The sequence below is a fragment of the Anguilla anguilla genome, chromosome 18 (assembly GCF_013347855.1).
Source record: "Anguilla anguilla isolate fAngAng1 chromosome 18, fAngAng1.pri, whole genome shotgun sequence".
NCBI classification, from domain to species: Eukaryota; Metazoa; Chordata; class Actinopteri; order Anguilliformes; family Anguillidae; genus Anguilla; species Anguilla anguilla.
This window is the reverse complement of record NC_049218.1, coordinates 19,554,339-19,574,619: the sequence shown is the minus strand read 5'-3', so window position 1 is coordinate 19,574,619 and position 20,281 is coordinate 19,554,339. Positions and strand designations below refer to the sequence as shown.

Genomic DNA, 20,281 nt, shown 5'->3' with positions numbered 1-20,281 from the left:
GATTCATCTATATTATATATAAATATAAAACAAAAAAGAAAACGAATACACAGTCACTACACATAACCAGAGTTTTGTAGAATTTGCACATTTATGTTTATCTTATCATAAGCCATGAACGGTATTAATCAGATGGCCTTCGAAATTAATATTTGACATAATGGTGGAAGAAGCTGCCCTTATATTCTCATTTGAATTGAGCTCAGAACATTCACATCTACTCTATTTCTTCCCTCACCACTAACAACATACAGTGGCCCACTGTTAGCCGAAGTGTACATTACACATGGTAAGGCGTTTCATGGTATAAGACATTTCACTGTCTATGTCTGATTCCAGCTCAGCCAGCAGATGGCGATATTTATTCAGTTAACCCAAACCGACAAAACACGCTGGCTGCGTAATTGCCATTAGCAATACGAGGCCATCAAATGCTACCAAAGCTTCAAGTTCATTAAATGGCTCAATATTATAATATTATTTCGTTAGAGAAACACAATTTGGGAAGTCTTCGTCGGATTGGACGAGGTGCTCGTGTTTAAAGGATTCGTAATACTTTTATGGATTACCCAGCACGTAGGTTCAGGTTCTCGTACCTAACCCTATATGATGTAGTTATTTATCTAAGTCTTTTTTTTTTTTTTTTTTTTAGAAATTATGCAATCACTGTGTTTCCGGCTAGTTTGCGCTAGTATACGCATTCGTTGGATAGGGGGCGTGTCTGGTTAAATGCATGAACCCCGAAGGCACACACTAGCTGAAGTTAGTGGGTTAGGGTAAGGGCGGCTATCATTAAAAAAACTCTGTCTACAAGTAGTAGGCTAGTCATGTCAGAAAAGAGGAGCACGGAGCTGTCTGCAGAGCAGAATGGCGTGGATCCGCGCGTGACGACCCCGAATGTTGGCAACAAAGTAACTGTGGTGCTCGGGGCTCAGTGGGGAGACGAAGGCAAAGGGAAAGTCGTGGACTTGCTTGCCCAGGACGCCGATATTGTCTGCCGATGTCAGGTAACGTTTACGGAATATTTAGTTAGCATTACAAGGTCTGCGTATTCAGAGAGATCCAGCTTCAGGAAGGGAAGAAGTGCGAGGGTGCAGAAAAGATTGTTACTAAATTCGCTGGTAACCTTAGTAAACCATGTTTGCAGCTCATTTAGACGGCAATAATATCGTTTGATATGTTCATCAGCTGAGATCTAATCATGACTTGTAGCTATGGTGATAACCGTACAGTAACTAGTTGACGATTTGCGCCCCTGAGTTTGGGTTATCATAGGAAAAAGCATTTAAAATAGAAAGCGAACGGTCATTTACCAACAGGTTTTACAGGTTTTACCCGTCTTATGGTATAAACGAACGTAAATGCTTAAGGTAGAAGGAAATTCGTGTTTTAACATTGTGTAATGTATGTGCCCCCCGCAGGTGGATATTTGCTGAAACAATTCAGGTTTAGTGGTCCAGGTTGGTACTTTGCCTGGGAATCGTACCTATAGCCTTGGAAAGGCAACTGTTATTGTACAGTCCTCTACCACACGCTGTGGGGTGGGGTTACAGGACTCCGGTGCCTTAAATCTCGCGGCACACCTTCCAAATTTATAGAACCTCATGGCACATGGCACAGCACTCTCAAAAGCGAGCAATGTAGCCTACTGACGTTGACGCTGATGTCAACAGCAGACCTAAACGGTTCTGAGGTTTCAATGATGCAATATGCATTTTAATTACATTTATTTTGTCTTTTGTGAATTAGATGTGTTCAGTTTTTTACTTTTGCAAGAGACACCTGGCCAAGACAGCAGAATTAAAATAAACATAAAAAGTTATAGACACTACTAAAAAATTTTAGTTCAATCATACCCTGCACTTGAAGGGAGCAAAAAAGTGTGCCTCAGTGCAAAAAGTATAAAACTGGGCTTACTTCAATGCAGTTCAAGGCACTCTCGTTGGAGGAAGGAATGAGTTTTTAAAAAGCCTTTACTTAATTGGCATGAGGAATTTAAAAAAAAACTAGTCTAATGCCAACACATTTCGGCCACATCAGCCTTTATCAGGGCGTGGACTTGTAACAAATAGCACACTGGAAACATACAAGTAAAACGTATCAACATTAAAAATAAAAACATACAATAATGTGATACAAAATACATTATAATCACATCAAGGAATGGATAATATATATAATATATAGACATGTGTAGACTGCTTGCAGGGCTGGAGGGAGACTCACTAGGGTTAGTGTTCATGTTTAACTCAAACAGGTGTGTCCAGAGATACTACCTGCTTGAATGTGGGATACTGTGAGAGTGTAACTGCTGTGTGAATGGTTCTCCCTTAAACTCTGTTAAAGATGGGAAATATGTCTGTCTTAGAGACTGCCATCCTGCAGCAAAACAACCATGAACTCATTTGCATGAACCAGAAACAAGACCCATGTTTGGGATTATGTATTTGCATTCAGTCTGGCCATATTTTATTGAAAATTAATTTAAAATTCACTCAACAAAGTCATTTGCCATTTAAAATGTTGAACAGGAACTTTTAAAAAAGGTATTTGAAAGAGCTGCCTTGAGGTATACTCTTAAACATGGAATATGTGCAGACAGGTTTATTTAAATTTGGTGGTGCTGATAAAGCACACTTGCAGAGCACAATATGGCATCTTTTTACTGATGGCTATTGGGCATTTTTACTCTGTGGTGTCATGCTCTCTTTTATCACAGTGCATGCAGCTGAACAGTAGCTAAATTTCTGGATTTGCCTGCAAAAGCATGTAATAGCAGCATTTCACCTGTAAATTTGTGCAAAAGCAGTGTTTCAGCTGTAAAGTTGTGTAACAGCAGCATTTCAGCTGTAAAGTTGTGTAACAGCAGCATTACAGCTGTAAATATGATTAATAACAGTGTTTCAGGTGTAAAGTTGTGTAACAGCAGCATTTCAGCTGTAAATATGATTAATAACAGTGTTTCAGGTGTAAAATTGTGTAACAGCAGAATTTCAGCTGTAAATATGATTAATAACAGTGTTTTAGCTGTAAAGTTGTGTAACAGCAGCATTTCACCATAAATATGATTAATAACAGTGTTTCAGCTGTAAAGTTGTCTAACAGCAGCATTTCAGCTGTAAATATAATTAATAGCAGTGTTTCAACTGTAAAGACAAGGTTATGGGTCTGGGGATACTGTTAATCTTTTTATAAAAAGGCTGTAGTAGCAGCTTGGCACATATGTAAGAGGGGCTCCAGAAGCGTAGGTCTCTCCATCTTCCATCTCATGCAACAAGGGCAACAGACCATCACTTCCATGTGTCAATCACTCATCTCATGTTCCACTTGGCACCCTGGGATAAATCCTTTCATGGGTTAAACGTGAGCTGAGTAGCCTTTGGTGTGAAACTGTGATATATTGTAATTTTTTCTTTCTTTCTTTATTCCCTGTTCCATTGAGATTTAAACCAGGATTCTGTGGATCATTTAATACTGTATGGGTTTGTCATTGCCAGTAAACTCAATTAGTTTAAAGATTCCCAGGAACATTGAACAGATGGTAGCTGCTGGAAGGCTGTGTCTTTACTCAGCCTCCCCCTCCCCACCCCCCTTTGTTCTCTGTGCAGCTGGATTGATGGCTTTTGGAGTGGTGTGAAACACCCCAACCGCCCCTGTCTTTCCCACCCTGTAGTGTACAGTAAGGCATGAGTATCGGACCTGTATGTGCTCTGACTGAGAATTACACACACTGCGTCCATTGGGCCTCTCTTTGCTGAAAATCCTAAAATGTAGTTTTGCTAAATTAATGAACTAATCTTAATTTAAGAAATGGAATACATCACTTTATCTCATTTTAAAAGAGTTAATAAGGAGTTTAACTTGAAGCTTAAAGACCAGTGAATACTTGAATGGATGAGTTTGGCCTGCTGAAGGCAATTCATTCCTCAAACTGCTTGGGTAAACAGCCTTTTTTGCATTAAGTGCTGTTTTCTACAGGGTATCTGATGCTGTCATTACTGGGTGCTGGACCTCCTTTTGGAGCTCTGAAGGTCTTTGATGTTATGTTGACATTAGATATTAGGCTGAATAAGGAAATTCTGACAGAACACAGGTGAAATTACCTCGACAAACAGGACCAAACAAATATGACAGAAATGCCTTCTTAATTTAGATCTGTATAGATATGTGCTGATTTTGTCTTGCTCGGCTGTGGTCTTAAACCATGTTCAACTGAATTCTCTTTCTTGTGAAAATCTTTATCTTATGGAAATAGCTGGGTTTGACTTCCTTATTGTTTACATTCCATGACTTGAGGTGACTTGAGGTAAGGCTGGTTTATGATGACATCATTTTTTTTTCATTTTTTTTTTCAGTATGATTATAATTAATGAAAAAATCAAGCCACGTGAATTACAGGCAGGGTAGATTCCCGGTACGTGTCAATGAAGCCCTGGAAAGATAAGGAAGTGTCCTTTCAGCCACACTCATCTCAGCCCGGGTAACTGAGTGACAGACCTGCTTCTAACGCTGTACCGCAGAAGCCTTTCAGTCAAACTGGGTCCCATCCACTGGATTCAGCCCTGTCGCTTCTGATGGATCCGGGCCCGTTGGATCCAGATTAGCAGGCAGTTGTTGCAGACAGTACATGCGGAGGGTTTGGGGAGGTGACCCTGGATAATGTGGGACCCCTTTCCCAGTAGCATCCTGGATGCTGTAAAGGTGAAAATATTTTAAGATTCTTCTGAACTGGCACATGGTTTGTGTCCTGACTCGGCTCTGCAGAATTCTGTAGATCCAAATGTCACACTGCTGCCCATGGCTTCTGAGGTCATGCTCCCTTCAAGCCCGGGAACATCATTAACACTCGGAAGCATTACTCAGGCATTCAAAGACTCCACGTGACCGCACAAAAGCGCCTGTTTACTTAGGTACTGAAAGATCCCTTTTACTTTTGTGTGCCATTTGGTCACCTTTCCCTATATTATTGGTAAGCTTTTAATGCTTTGTCTACTTATTGACCACCTCCTGTTATTAATGTAAGCCTATAAAACAGCTTTTTTTTTCAACCAGTACAAATGGGCTGCGTTCAAGCTTTGTTGATTTTTCAGATGTTTCTCGTCTTGGGTGTCAAGAAAGTATGTCTGGCGGGAGCGTTGTGCAATCAGAGCTGTCAGCGGGTTTCGCCTGTCATGCTGCACAGCGCCCCTGTGACAGGAGCAGTAAATCGCGCTGTTGAGCTGCTCAGGCGCACAGAATGCTACGGCTCACAACACAGCTGTGTATTATCAGCTTACCACATTGTAAAAGATCATGGCTTGTGTCCGGTGAATGAAAACTAGCCCTGTAAGCCCTGTAATGTCTTGCGTAGCTCCTGCTGGAGGGGTGCTGGGGGTGAGGATGTTGTAAATGCTGCCGAGAAGGAGAAGCATCCACCTGCCGTCCTAAATTTGTCCCAGGATTGCGGTGGCCAGGAATAGAGGGGGCCAGGGCTCGGGCTGTGATTTATGGCAGGATCCCTGGAAAGAAGATCTATGTAACTGCACATGCTGTTTAAGGCAGGGAGGCAGAGTCACACATGAACAGAATTCTGTACTCTATATGGACTCTCTGTGCAGAGATATGGACACTCTGCACAGGGATACAGTGGCATGAAAAAGTATTTGCCCCTTTCCTGATTTCCTGTATTATTGCATATTTGTCACACTGAATGGTTTCAGTCCCTTAGACAAAATGTAATATTAGACCAAAGCAAGGGAACCGGAGTAGACACAAAACACATTTTTAAAATTAATTATAATTTTTTTTGTTTAATGAAAAAAGTAATCAAACACAAATATTGTTTTATTAGCTATCAGTCTTTCATTTCACTTTACATTTTTTTCTCATCCCTTTCCTGGGATTTCCTTTGAAATTCATTGTGTGCTGGTAGAAACTTTGTGCTGACTACTTCACTCAGGTGGTAAGAATCAGTATGAGAGATGTTTAGATTCAACAGGGCTGGCTGCAATCAAGCCTGAATGTGTTCAATTACCTGAATCTTATTATCAATTAAATTTGGTTAATTGGTTGATTGAGTAACTAAGGGAGCAGTTACTTTTTAACATTTATATTATGGTCGTTTGACAACTTTTTTTCATTAATGAATTAAATAATTTCAAAAATTCCTGTTTTGTGTTTACTCAGTTTCACTCTGTCCTAGGATTACATTTTGTCTGAAGATCTGAACCAGAAAGGGGGCAAATACTTGTTCACAGCCCTGTATGGTCTCTCTGCACTGAGAAATTGACTCACACGGGCTTACGTGTGCAGCTGAAATAAACAGAATTTTGCTTTTCACTCCTGCGGTTTTATTTATGCCTAATGACGGACTGCATCCGTGGCCTGCCTTGACCTTAACTAGACCCAGAGGAGTTTTATTATAGTCACATAGTGGGTTTCGCATTGACTAAGCACATTTGCCGGTTTGGAAAGATATATTTGGATGTAATACAGAACAGGTGCACATCAGTGTACAAGTAGTCATTTAACAGATGCTCTTTTGCAGACTAACTTACATAGCACTCTTTCATTTATATCACTTAGATATTTACTGAAGCAATCCAGGTTAAGTCCCTTGCTCTAGGGTATACTAGCAGTGCCCCACCTGGGAATCAAAACTACAGCCTCAAGAGTTGATGGCTCAGTTCCCGGACTACTGCACCATTGCCCCTGTTATGTCATGCAGGCTGCTGCAGATAGGGCTCATGCAGATTGAGCAGTTTTAGTACTGTATAGTGCATTATGCGGCATGTACTTGCTGTCTCTTTCAGACTCTTACTGTGTTGGGTCGTTTAAGACTGGGATTCACAATGATATTGCGATAAAGTCCACAAACTTTAAAAACTGCTAAGGCCAGGGGTTAAATTGGGGGTGGACGCGGGTTGACGGCGTCCACCCACCTTTGGTAAATAAATAAATAATTTTGACCGGCAGTTTTACAAATAACTGACAATCCAGTCCATTTAGGTTCCAGGGCATGTGCTCCCTCTAGCCAGTTACTCGCTCAACCAATCAAAAATCCAAAGAAAAAAAAAAACTCAGGCGGAACAGTCGACAGCACAAAGAAAAATATCGTTCATTGTCTTGATTGATTGGAAGCGGACATGGTTTCATTAACATGTAATTTCATCTATGCAACATTTTAAAGAGAGATGAATAAACAGCCCCACGAACGCCGGCTATTATTAACGGCAACTTTGTTTGCTAAAGCAAAATCAGCAGGTTGCTGATCAGCAGCTAAGCTATATTGAATATTTCCCACATAGGCGACATAACGTTTTATTCGGTGGTGGGGCGCAAAACTTTTCTTTAAATTAAACATTGATCTCAATATGTTTTCATGAGTAATTTTCCTTCATAATCAAGCATGCCAACGATCGGATTAATCAAATGGCAAGTAACCTAACACACAGTGTCTTCATACCGTGTGGGGGGGGATTGAAGTTTAATTATAAATTCAGTTTATCCGTTAAATCATCCGTTTTAATCATCAATTAGTCTACACTTAGCAGACAAGATACACCAGTCTATTACCTACCATGTTAGCTCTCAGAATAAGCAGCAAAAACAAAACCTGCACTTCAATTGTGTTTACAAGCTAGCCTACGCATTGCAGATATTTTCCATGAATACGAGTGCGGAGAAAGAAGTGCATGTATCCGCAAATAATGTCGATTGAAAATGTGCACAATTTCGTACTGCAAATGAAAATAAATATAGGCCATACAGCCTAGGCTACTCGCTAAAACTGCCTATTTGGGGAGAGCTGGCTATATATGATAGTATTGAGTATCCTATTTTGTGGATTAATTGTATTGATACTCAAGGAAAATCAGGGGAAGATTCCGCCACTGCTTAGCGATTAAAACTGATTTTTCTAAATCGCATTTATCATTTAATCTCCCTAACACAATGCGAAGAAGCTGTGTCCCTTTCCATTTGATTAGTCAGATGTTTGCATGCTTGTTAATCACTGAAAATGAATTAGAACAGTTTGAGGTCAGTGGTTAGTTTAAAGGAAAGTTTTGCGCCTCACCAGTTTAAGAAAGATGGATAAAGGAGGAAGAAAGTGAGGACAAGAGGAGGATGACCGATTATTTTTGTGGATAAAAAAAATTCTCTGCATTAATGACACTCAATAAACTTGAAATATATTATATAAAAGCTTGCATCAATGGTATACATTCTTTTTAAAACTTTCTTTTTAAAATTTTCCTTAATTACAATTATGTGCACAATACATTAAAGATACAACTATTTTGAGCTGATACATTCAATGATTTGTACCTTTTTTCACCCACCTCCCACCGGATCTCAGGGTCCACCCACCTCCCAAATCCCAATTTAACCCCTGGCTAAGACTATAGCCGATATGATGAGAGAACATGCATGCAGCCGATGCTGTAAATGAAGTGAACGTGCTCAGAATGTAGCCTAAACGTAGTCATCTGAACCTCTTTCATTACTTGTTTTTTATTTATCATTTGACCAGCCAAACAGAGCTCAATGGAGACTCAGTACCTCTGTAGACGCATGCCCTGAGCTTAATAATAAAGCAAGTTGAAGTATTTTATTATACAAATACAATTTGCATGCCGTCATGTGCCATGAATATGGAAACTTGGCTGCAGTTTGCATTTGTGCTGTAATGTAAAGCAGGGAGGGCTTTGCTAGTGGCAGACAAACGTTGCATATTGATATCCACTGCCGTCCGGTTCACTGCCATCACTATCAGAGGGAATGGGCCTAAACAGTCCAACTTGGCTCCTTTCTACCAAAGTAGAATTTAGTGTCCATTTTCTATGAACAGCAGTTGATACGTTGACAAAAAACACTTGCCTAGGCTATCATTTTACATAAAATTACATATCCTACTTGGAGAATGATATTCCCCTGAAACATACCTCCTTGCTCCTGTTCCAACATATAGCTAACCAAATAATATGAAAAAGCTATATTCATCATGCATTTGAAGGTTCATACTGTACACAAGCACATATTTCTATTGTAGCTATTTTCTTCTAAATTGGCTACATACTCAACTTTAACCCTCCATTTCATCAGACCATCTGCTCCTCCCAACACAGATCCCTTCCCTAACTGGTACATCAGGTCCACTTCAGCATCTCATTGGGTTGATTGCTGACATGTCATCAAAAACTGTTATGTATAAAAAAATGAAATACTTTGGAGAGATGTTAGAGGCTGAAGGTGTTTCTGTTGACTGAGGGCACGCTGTGCAGTAGAGGGTTTAATTTGTTTAAAAAGTAGTCTGTTTGATGAGTCCACTTTTGGTTCCTGTGGACCAGAACTCTTAACAGATCAAGCTGCACTTTTCTTTGAATGTAATATTTAAATTGCTTGGCTGTGATATGACACATAATGCAATGCCAGTGATTCATTCTAAATCTGTGTGACTGCATTAATATACTGTAAGAACAAAGCTGTGAGGTTATGAATATGTTTATGAATATGTGTTTATGAGCTTAGCGATGTGGCCTGTGGCCGTGTACTGGTTTCTTTGGAAAGGAAAGCGCCTGAAGCCATGATCCTGCAGAACCACTTTTTCTGTGTGGTATGTGAGCGTAACTCTGTCATTCAGCCTAAAGCAAACACTATGCCTGTTTCAAGAAAGACCATAGGGAACAGGTTCACTCTTATTTATATATATATATATATATATATATATATATATATATATAAAATATATATATCAATTATATATATATATATAATTCTCAACACAAAAACAGCCATTTCTGAAAAATGGTAAAACATTTATGCATGTAATTATCATGATATAAATTGTATGTACTTTTATATCATTTTCATTTTTTGATCTCAAATCTAAATGAGATTGTTAATTTTTTGTATATGCTGGTTTTCTTTCCAACCACAATTGCAATCCCAGAATTCAGAATTTTAAGAGCAGCATAAAATGTCATTACATAAATAAGGCTTTAGCCTTAGTATGCATCACCATGTTTGTGTACCATGTTCATATGAGGGCGTTTGTCTGTGTGTCTGCCTGTTTGTCCCACAGGGCGGTAACAATGCTGGACACACAGTGGTGGTGGACTCTGTGGAGTATGATTTTCATCTCCTCCCCAGCGGCATCATCAACCCCAAGGCCACCAACTTCATCGGTGGGTATCAGTGAACCCTTTCTCTCCTGGGGGTTCATGGGGAAAGTTTTTCATCTGTTCACCTTCCTGTGCATTAAATCAAACAGTGTCCTTGTGTTAAGATGTGTTAGAGAGATCTCTGTTTCTCAAATAGGCTGAAAATGTGAACATTTTGGTTTTGTGACTTATTAAAGTATATTTTTGATAATATATTCCATTAGGGTTAAAACATCCTACTTCTTCTGCTCCCCGAACCTATATACAGTGTATGATTTGATATTTCAGTTTTTGTCTGTAATGTAATCTAGGCCATGAGTGTACAAATTCAGTCAGAGCTGTGTGCAGTGTGTCTTTGAAAATGCCCTAAAAAGGTTGCTAAATTTTTTTGCTGTAACAGTGATTCATGCTGTTGTGAATCTTTTAGATTTTTGAATGGTTTATAGTACATATAGATAGACCCTCAAAGGGATACAGGAAATATTTATCTTCTCATATACCTAATTCTCACAGTGCATTTGACAGAAGGGATCCGGTGTGTAATCTCTTTCCTGATGCTGCTTCAGGACTCGACAGTCCTCCAATTTTAGAAGCATATGCTCCTGAAAATTGATGTGGGTCAACTGTAAAAATAATTTAGGAGCACATCTACTAATTTGTAAATTATTTGTGCACTCCCAAGTTGGTTTCGGAGTACGTGCTCCTTGAAGAACGTGTTTGTGTAGAGCCGTGTAGCTGTGGAAATTGTTTACCTGATGTTGCGTGTTATTTTTTTGCCTGCAGGTAATGGGGTTGTGATTCATCTACCTGGCCTCTTCGAGGAGGCGGAGAAAAACCTGCAAAAAGGAAAAGGTGCGTCCAGCCAGGGCCTTGAGACGAGGGGTGCTGTGTGAGTGTGTGAGAGAGTGAACGCCCCTGGAAACACAAGGGGGCGTTTAACCCAAAACTTCTCACTGTGCCTGCAGGTCTGGAGGGCTGGCAGACAAGGCTGTTCATCTCGGACAGGGCGCACATTGGTAGGCTCATAAACTGAGCATCTTTCCTCTTTCTGTATGCCAGTATTTCCAGATCTAGGCCACTGGAAGGGAAAGGTAGGAGGAGAGATGGGTATCTCTGTTCGTGTGAAATAGCAGCTCCACTGAGGGCGGTTTTATTGTGATTTATTGCGTCAGATATACTCAACAGGCCTTATGCTTAGAGGGCAGCTCAGTTGAGTAAAACATGTCTGGTCCTGAATGTCTAATGTTACTCACACGCAATATTACTTATAACTTATAATATAATATAACACGCAATGTTACTTCAATAGCCTTGGCTATTCACTGAACATCTGCGTGAGGGTTTATAGTTGTGCATATGGAATGCAGCTGCTTTCTGCTGTTTTGGGGTGTGGGTGCTCTGTGCTGTGTTGGGGTGTGGGTGCTCTGTGCTGTTTTGGGGTGCGCATGATCTGTGCTGTTTTTGGTGTGTGGTGCTCTGTGCTGTTTTGGAGTGTAGGTGCTCTGTGCTGTTTTGGGGTGTGGGTGCACTGTGCTGTTTTGGGATGCAGGTGCGCTGTGCTGTTTTGGGGTGCGGGTGTAATGCTGGTGCTCTGTGCTGTTCTGAGTGTGGATGCCGGGGTTCCCCCCTACGCTGCTGTCACAGTTTTTTTCTTAGGGGTCTCAGTCCTGAGAGGGTTTTCTGTTTCAGCCAGCAGCCTATTTAGATCTTGAAAACCAGGTGTGTAGACTCCAGCCAGTCAATGACTCTAAGACTCAAACGCTAAAACAAACCAAAAACTGGCAGAAACTGCTGCCTTCCAGGACTAAGACCCCAACACCAAGTTCTTAATGCCAGCACAGGAGTTAATTCAGAAACTGCATGGTGCTGTAGAGGCAATTGAAATGCTGCCTGAACTATAGTTGAGTTGTCATATCTTATTAGATAAAGACCAGCATTCCCTTTTCTGCTTCTAAGACGGGTTTGTTTTGAGTGGGGAGGGCATGGCTTGAGGGAAGGATTTCCCACTCACAGCACATGAGTGTAACTCCCTGTCACTCTCTCTGCCTGCAGTGTTTGAGTGTAACTCCCTGTCACTCTCTCTGCTTGCAGTGTTTGAGTGTAACTCCCTGTCACTCTCTCTGTCCACAGTGTTTGAGTGTAACTCCCTGTCACTCTCTCTGCTCACAGTGTTTGATTTCCACCAGGCTGTGGATGGTGTTCAGGAGCAACAGCGGCAGCAGCAAGCTGGGAAAAAGTGAGTCCTCCCTACAGAACCTCTCTGTCTCTCCTATAGAACCACCCCCCATAGAAGTCACTCACGCACACAGGCACACACAGGCCAGACTGAGACAGTCACCTACACACACATGTTCACACACACACACACACGCAGGCACAGTCAAGCTGCAGAACAGCAATAATGAAAGTGAGTTTGGTAAAATACCTGCTGATTTGCTTTTGTTTCGGTTTCAAATTAGCACAGTATACTGCTCAGTGTATCGTAATCATACACTCTTGTGCAATATACAGAACATTAAATATGATTTATTTGTCCTGTTGGATCTCAATTGAAATTAGATCTCAGCTGCAGGATTTGTCCTTCTGGTGATGAGTCTGACTCATTGCCCACAGTACTATGCTGCTGCCTGAGTGCAACTGTTTCCTCTTCCTGTTTGTCCAGATTGGGAACAACGAAAAAGGGGATTGGGCCGGTGTACTCTTCCAAAGCTGCTCGTAATGGCCTGCGCATCTGTGATTTAATGTCAGATTTCCAGGAGTTCTCCAAAAGGTAACAGCTCACTTGTTTGGAATGCAGAGAATCTGTTCTCCATTTTCATCTTAGTGCATGAACGAATCCCCACTGCACCAGTGCTAACCGTAGCCGGGATCAAAATCCCCATTGCACCAAAGTCGACTGTGTCTGCTAGCTGGTAGTAGCCTTGGAGGAGGGTTCATGCTTGTCTCTGCTCTCCTAAGGCAATAGCCAGGTGTCCAGTTAAGAGCATTGACATATGACTGGGCATTCCATGCTGGGAGAAAAGAGGGATAATGCAAAACAGAAAAGTAAATTCCTACCAGAGTGAAACGGGCATCCGAGTTGCAGTATTTTCTTTCCCAGTACAGCTCTTATTGTGTCAGCCTTTAAACACACAGTCGCACTCATGGCAAGTGTTGCTCTATTCAGCCACAGATTTTCTGTGGGCAGGCTGCAGAAACGTCTCTGCAGCATTTGAGCACTATATGAGTATGTGAACTTTGTAACACTGCTGCCCAAAATATATACCTTTTGTATTAGCGCATAAATAACAGCATTAAAGTCTAACAGCATTAGTCTCTACTCCTGTCCTCTCTCTTTCTCAGATTTAAAGTCTTAGCGGCCCAGTACACCTCCATGTACCCAACGCTGGAGATCGATATTGAGGGGGAGTTGGAGAAATTGAAGGTGAGCTGGTAATATAGGCTGCAGGTTGTTGTGGCAGCAGAGGGGGGAGAGCTATAGGCCGTAGGCCGCCGTTGCCATGGCAGCGTAGACTGGTTTTAATGGAAAAGTGTGACCTCCCCAGGTGTATGTGGAGAAAATTAAACCGATGGTGAGAGATGGGGTGCAGTTCATGTATGAGGCCCTGCACGGGCCTCCAAAAAAGATCCTGGTAGAAGGAGCTAACGCCGCCCTGCTGGACATCGACTTTGGTGAGTCCATATCTGAGACAGCCTTCATAAATCCATGAACTAGCAAGCCTACTCATATCTGAAATGCCCATCATCAACATGAACTGACATGTTTACAGCCTGCTCGAATATCCTATGACTGAAAATGGACAACATTTTTTAAGCCAAAATTAATTTTTGCTTAAAAATCGTGTTCTCCTACCTTTTTTTTTCTGTAAACAGCGCTCTGTCTTCATGTAGCACTGCTGTTTTTTTTCAGATCAGCTCTGTTTTGATTTGCAGTTAACAGAACACTGGTATATATTTGCAATCACTTAACTTTTATTTGATGCTACCCATCACAGACATGGGCTGTTTTTCTAATGTGAAGAGGAATCAGCCTTTGCATAGACTTTAACAATAATCTCAAATGTCCTGCATTGTGGATTAGCACTGCATGTGTGAATAGCTTCACTTGACAGTGGGAAAGGATTTGGATTCAGGAATAGAAATTCTGTAAAAACACAGAACACTGACTGAGCATGTGCAGGCTAGTATGTCTTAGGATACAGAATAACCAAACACATATATGCACACACAGACACACACACACACATGCGCGCAAGCGCACAAATATGCACATACGCACACATTCACTCACACACACATGCACACACACGTGCGCACACACACATGCAGATATGAGCACATTCACTCACTCACTCACTCACTTACACACACACACACACACAAACTAGCAGCACAATTCAGGTCTTCTTTTTGATCTCTTAGATATCAACAGAGGACTACACTAACAGCTGTGGACCCCATTTTTTTTTTTAATTTAACATTGTGATATTATTTTTGTTTTGTTAAAAAAAATTCTTAGCTCTGTTTTGTTTGGATGCAGTCACTCAAGTTGCCATGTCAGAAATAACTCTTTGCAGGAGATTTAACTTGCCACTATCACCTTTGTCTTATTTTGCATGGGATTAGGCCAGGCCTTCCTGTGAGGCATATTGTGACACATTCTTTGCAAAATTTTGTGATATAAATAAAATCTTGTTGATTGGTTGAGCTGAACTATGCGTCACTGATGCCTTGGGCGTGTTTCAGCAGGCTGTGTTAACTGACTGTGTTCTTGCAGGTACGTACCCTTTTGTGACATCATCTAACTGCACAGTGGGCGGAGTCTGCACCGGGTTGGGCTTGCCTCCCCGGAATGTGGGCAAGGTGTATGGCGTGGTCAAGGCCTACACCACCCGGGTGGGCGTCGGCGCCTTCCCCTCCGAGCAGAACAATGTGAGTCAGCAGGCCCGAGCCCCCCTGGCGTTCTGCAGGGTTCTGTTATTCATCCACTTCCTGTCTGTCAAAACTCAGGAAAAAACTAAATGACTGGGCCAAAAACCGTCTGCTGTTTGAGAGAGACAGGACTGTCCATTGGTGTTAATGTCATAGGATTATGTACTGTGATTGTGTGCCATTCTAGGTCCTATTGCCAACTGAGCGGGTTCGTTGCTAAATTGTGCCATCTAGTGTATAATTTGAGTATCTTTCTGTGTTTATAGTACCATTTCATATGTAAAACCTTGAGATGTGATTTCCTTGAGGTGTGATTTCTGTGAAGAGTCATAGGCTATGATGTTGCACAAAAGTGTCTGACCTGTTTTATTGTAAAACATCACCTTGTGACAGACTGCTGTAATGCTGCCAGATTACAACACTGATATCGGAGGATAATCTGAGTAGATTTATTTGGTTACATTGTAAATTGTACTGCTTGCTGGTACAGCCTCTGTCTTAGTACCTGCTTAATGAATACTTTTTTCTGAATTCCATCATATCTGGCTTCTCCATACATTTCTGCTATTGTGAATTGCTATGTTAGATTATAAAGAGGTACATATATATTGAATCATGAATCATTATGTAATGTGTTGCTTGTGTAATTTTGTTTTACACTGTCAGTGTGTGAAGCCTCGTTTTCTCCCCGTTATGTGTTCCTCTGCAGGAAATCGGGGACCTGCTGCAGGCCCGGGGAAAGGAGGTGGGCGTGACCACGGGGCGCAAGAGGAGATGTGGTTGGCTTGACCTGGTCCTCGTCAAATACGCCCAAATGCTCAACGGCTTCACAGCGTGAGTCGAGCAGCCGGGTTTCAGAGCTGGGTCACCCGGACTGATCCCCCAGTCTCTCTCTGCCCTAGGTCTGTTCCGTTAAAGCAGTGGTAACCAACCCTATTCCTGGAGATCCATCATCCTGCAGGTTTTCATTTCAACCCTAATTTGGTATACCTGACTCTACTAATTAGCAACTCAACAAGATCTCTAATTGTTGAATGAGGTGTGCTTTCTTAGTGTTGGAATGAAAATCTACAGGACAGTATATCTCCAGGAACTGGGTTGGTTACCACTGCGTTAAAGGAAATACCTGAGCATCAGTTAGCACCTGTCTGTCATCTGTTAGCTAACTTTAGCGCAGCTGAAAATGCAGTGCTGTTTCTGTAAAATGGTAAAACACCTGCAAGTCAACTGTCTGTTCTTTTGTCTAATACCCAAATGCCTTAAATATATTCCAAAAGTAACAAATTTCATTCTACCTTTTACCTATCATGGCACTGCATGTGCTTTACATTCAAGTACAGTATACCCTAGAACAGGAAAGCATAAGTGTAAGCTTAGGGTTGTAACTAGGCAGCTGTTCGTAGGTGACGTAGGTGCATTAACTGTCTTAACTACTACTTGTATTTTTTCCATAGACTGCGTTGTTTCCGTTCTCGTTGTTTAGTGTTAATCAGTTTAACCTTCAGGGTCCAAGTTGAACTATGCGGTTGTTCCCTGCACTTGGACCGGTACTTCTCTCTAGGGGTTTCGTCATACTTGTTCCTGGTTATGGTTATACACTTTGTTGTACGTCACTCTGGATAAGAGCGTCTGCCAAATGCCTGTAATGTAATGTAATAAGTCCATGAGCTGTGATTTATACCATCTCTCCCAATCGTGGCTATAACACCCCATCTTATATTCAGGAATAAAGTGTGTGTGTTGTATGATTGTTCTTGGGTGTGTGGGGTATGTAAAGTGTGGTTGGGTTGTGAGATTGTGCTTGGGTTGGTGGAGCATGTGTGTGTGTGTTGTATGATTATGGCTTGGTGTGTTCGGTTGTTAAAATGTAAGTGTATTGTGTGACTGTGGCTGGATGCATCATGGCTGATTGACATATTTCTCTGTATTCCTTTCCTTCAGCATAGCTGTCACCAAACTGGACATCTTGGATGTTCTTCCCGAAATTAAAGTGGGTGTGGCATATAAGGTGGATGATGTAGTAATACCTCATTTTCCAGGTAAGTGTGCTGCTTTGGAATTCCATTGCCACTCTCCCTGTGAGACTGCTTGCAGGTGAAACTGCAGGGATTAAAGTGTTTTTCAGTCGTGTGTGTGCATTGATCTTCTCACTGTGACTTGAGTTTAACATCATTTACTCTCTTCCTTTTCCTCAGCCAACCAAGAAGTCTTACAAAAGGTGGAGGTCCAGTACCACACCCTGCCTGGGTGGAACAGCGATACATCCACTGCCCGGACCTTCCAGGAGCTTCCTGAAAATGCACAGAAATACATCCGCTTCATCGAGGACCGTCTGGAAGTGCCTGGTGAGAGCTTCCTGCTGATTTCAGAGATTGAACTTCATGCCAGCTCCTGCTTTTTGGCTGGACCGCCAGCCCTACAAACGCGAATGTCTGTGACTGATTGAGTGACTGAGTGATGAAGTTACACCATTGGTCGGTCCAGCCATATACTAGGTTTTGGCCTGGTCTTGTTTAATTAGCCCTGTCATTTATGCAGGCTGACATTTTGCCTTGTTTATTGACAAGCTTGTGAGTGACAGCTGAGACTAAAGACTGTTGTTTTGTCTCTAGGAAACATTTTGTTGTGATCTAATCTATGTTTAATGTGTGTGAGGCTATTTAATGGAACAGGCCTGGGGTGTAATTGGTGAAATAGAAAGCTGCATACACGCCAGCCCTCCAAGAACGGGGTTTCCCACCCCGGTGTGGAGCCTGCAGGGGCAGCCGCTGCACTTAAGCACAGGAACTGGAAGATGAATGTGTTTAACGGCTCCCATAGATTTATTAGCATAATCAGACAACATAATCATTGACTCATCAAAATAACACCGTTTCTCATATTTTACTTTTACCAACAAAGTAAGGGCTTCTCTGTTTTTATTTCCTATCAGACTGGAAACCTATGAAAGCTTAAGGGGTGTATTTACCCAGTGAGAACAGGCCTGAATCTATATGGATTCTAGACCTCCAGAGGGGTAGAAATCTAGGTTGAGAAATGTTTTGACATAAACAGACTAGGTTAGCTCAGGTATATACCATCTAGACATTTGGTGAAAACCCAGCTATGTTTGGTTGAAAAGTGAATGTTTTCTAGCCAACTAGGACATAGCCATGCTATCTCTGGGTAAAACCTGAGCTAAATTGAAGTTAACCTGAGCTAACATAGTCCATTTAAGTCAAAAACGTCTCTCAGCCTAGATTTCCATACATCTAGACATCTAGATCTCATCAAGATTTGGGCTTGTGCTCACTGGTTATACAGGATATGTCAGTTTTTGGATTGGATGTTTTTGTTTAAATTGGTGAGGAGGAGCTGATTAGACTGTCTCTGAGTGCAATTGCCACCAGTTGCCAAGCTCTCTGAAATTATATGCCAGGCTGTTGATTTACACAGGTGGCACAAAACTGATTGATCTGAAATAAGATTATCAGTCAGGCCATTGTGTGTTAACATCAGTGAAGTGTTTCTTCTCAAGATGACATTAATGTGTGCTCTTTCTCTCCTCAGTTAAATGGATTGGTGTGGGAAAGTCTCGTGAGTCAATGATCCAGCTCTTCTGAAGACCACCGGCTCCAGAGCAGAGGTCATGAGCATAGGGGTCAGGAGTCAAGGGTCCAGGGGACTCATGCTGCGTGTAGACACTTGTCAGTGTAAAACTCTACAGTGTTTGGGCAACAGCAGAACCGTAACATGCTAATTGGGGTAGAGCCTGTTACTTAATATGCTCTTCTGCTTCCTGTCCTGTGACAGCGAACCCCAGCCCTTATCCTCAGGTTAGTAGAGGGACCTGCATATCAGCAGTTTTTTTTTCACACAGGTATTGCTTGTCTGACACTTTAGAGATGGGATTTATTTTATTATATATGTATTATTATGGTGTGTCCTCCTTCCTAGTCAGAACTGTCCTATTTTCACACTGAAAGGGTGTGTGGGTGCTTTATTCTGGTGTCACAGTTTCACGTGAATAAAGTTTCCTGCATCTTTTTCCTTCCCTCGCGCTTCCCGCTCACAATTATACAGTAGCCTAATGTTGCCTCACCAACGCCAACCTAGCTCACGGTGGATGGGTTATTTAAAACTTCAAATTAGTTTAATAGTTGGTTTCTTGGAAATACAAAGATGTAATATGTTCCCCTAAAATCACATTAAAGCAGAAGAAAAAAAGCCACACAAAAAAAAAAACGAATGAAGAAAGAAGACTCTTGTGGAAGGCTGCAGTCAACCCGTCCCATCTTTCTGAGGAACAGTGAAACAGTTGTTGTTTGTGGCAAAAATGTTGTTCAGGGTAAGTTTTTATGAAATTATACGTTAATATTACAGTCATATACCTTGCTAATTAACAGAATGCAGTGAAATAATCCAATGAAGTGTAGTTGGCTAGCTAGGTATCTTATCATAGCTAGGGCGGTTAGTTTGCCAGACAGGAGGAAGAGCGAATTTTGATTGTGAATTTTAACGTTCGCCATAGGCAGCTAGTTTGGTAACGCCCGTAAGTTTAATATTAGACATACCAAACGGGTAGTACGTCGGGCTAACTCGACAACTATATTAATAACATTAAGACAACATAGGCCTAAATTAGATGATTTTGTTAAACAAGCACTGTCCGCTCGAAACTCTCTTCTGGCTGGACTACCGGCATCTGCCACCAGACCCCTGCAGCTCATTCAGAATGCTGCGGCTCGTCTGGTCTTCAACCTCCCCAGACACTCCCACGTAACTCCCCTGCTCACTACCCTCCACTGGCTGCCTGTTATAGCTCGCATCAAATTCAAAACATTGGTCCTAGCATACCAGGCAGTCAAGGGATCAGCCCCAGCATACCTTCACAAGATATTCAAACCCTACATGCCAGCCAGATCCCTCCGTTCTGCTACCTCAGGACGCCTAGCACCTCCCCCTCTTCGCACCTGCACTTCCAGAACACGTCTCCTGTCTGTTCTGGCCCCACGATGGTGGAATGACCTCCCTGTGGAGGTCAGAACAGCTGAGACTGTGACCCATTTCAAACGACGACTGAAGACCCACCTCTTCAGGCTACACCTCTCCCCATCCCTCCCTTCCCCCCTGTAAATGACTAAACTTAGGGTTGTAACTAGGCAGCTGTTTCATAGGTGACTTAGGCGCATCAACTGTCTTAACGACTACTTGTATTTTTATTTATT

General features: G+C 41.8%; 1 protein-coding gene across 1 annotated transcript; it reads left to right on the top strand.

Moving 5' to 3' along the window:
* The first annotated feature begins 643 nt into the window (after positions 1-643).
* On the top strand, positions 644-19,108 carry LOC118217702 (adenylosuccinate synthetase isozyme 2-like). The gene is made up of 13 exons (XM_035399673.1): positions 644-1,007; positions 10,064-10,166; positions 10,926-10,994; positions 11,108-11,158; positions 12,312-12,378; positions 12,805-12,912; positions 13,485-13,566; positions 13,688-13,814; positions 14,920-15,074; positions 15,784-15,908; positions 17,016-17,113; positions 17,270-17,419; positions 18,624-19,108. Exons 1-13 carry the CDS (start codon positions 828-830, stop codon positions 18,674-18,676), a joined length of 1,368 nt encoding a protein of 455 aa, XP_035255564.1. The 5' UTR covers positions 644-827; the 3' UTR covers positions 18,677-19,108.
* The last annotated feature ends 1,173 nt before the right edge of the window (positions 19,109-20,281 follow it).

Coding starts and splice junctions, on each gene's coding strand:
- LOC118217702 (XM_035399673.1), top strand. CDS start 828: ATGTCAGAAAAGAGGAGCACGGAGCTGTCTGCAGAGCAGAATGGCGTG. Junction 12,913..13,484: donor TTCCAGGAGTTCTCCAAAAG/GTAACAGCTCAC, acceptor TCTCTTTCTCAG/ATTTAAAGTCTTAGCGGCCC. Junction 17,420..18,623: donor GGACCGTCTGGAAGTGCCTG/GTGAGAGCTTCC, acceptor TTCTCTCCTCAG/TTAAATGGATTGGTGTGGGA.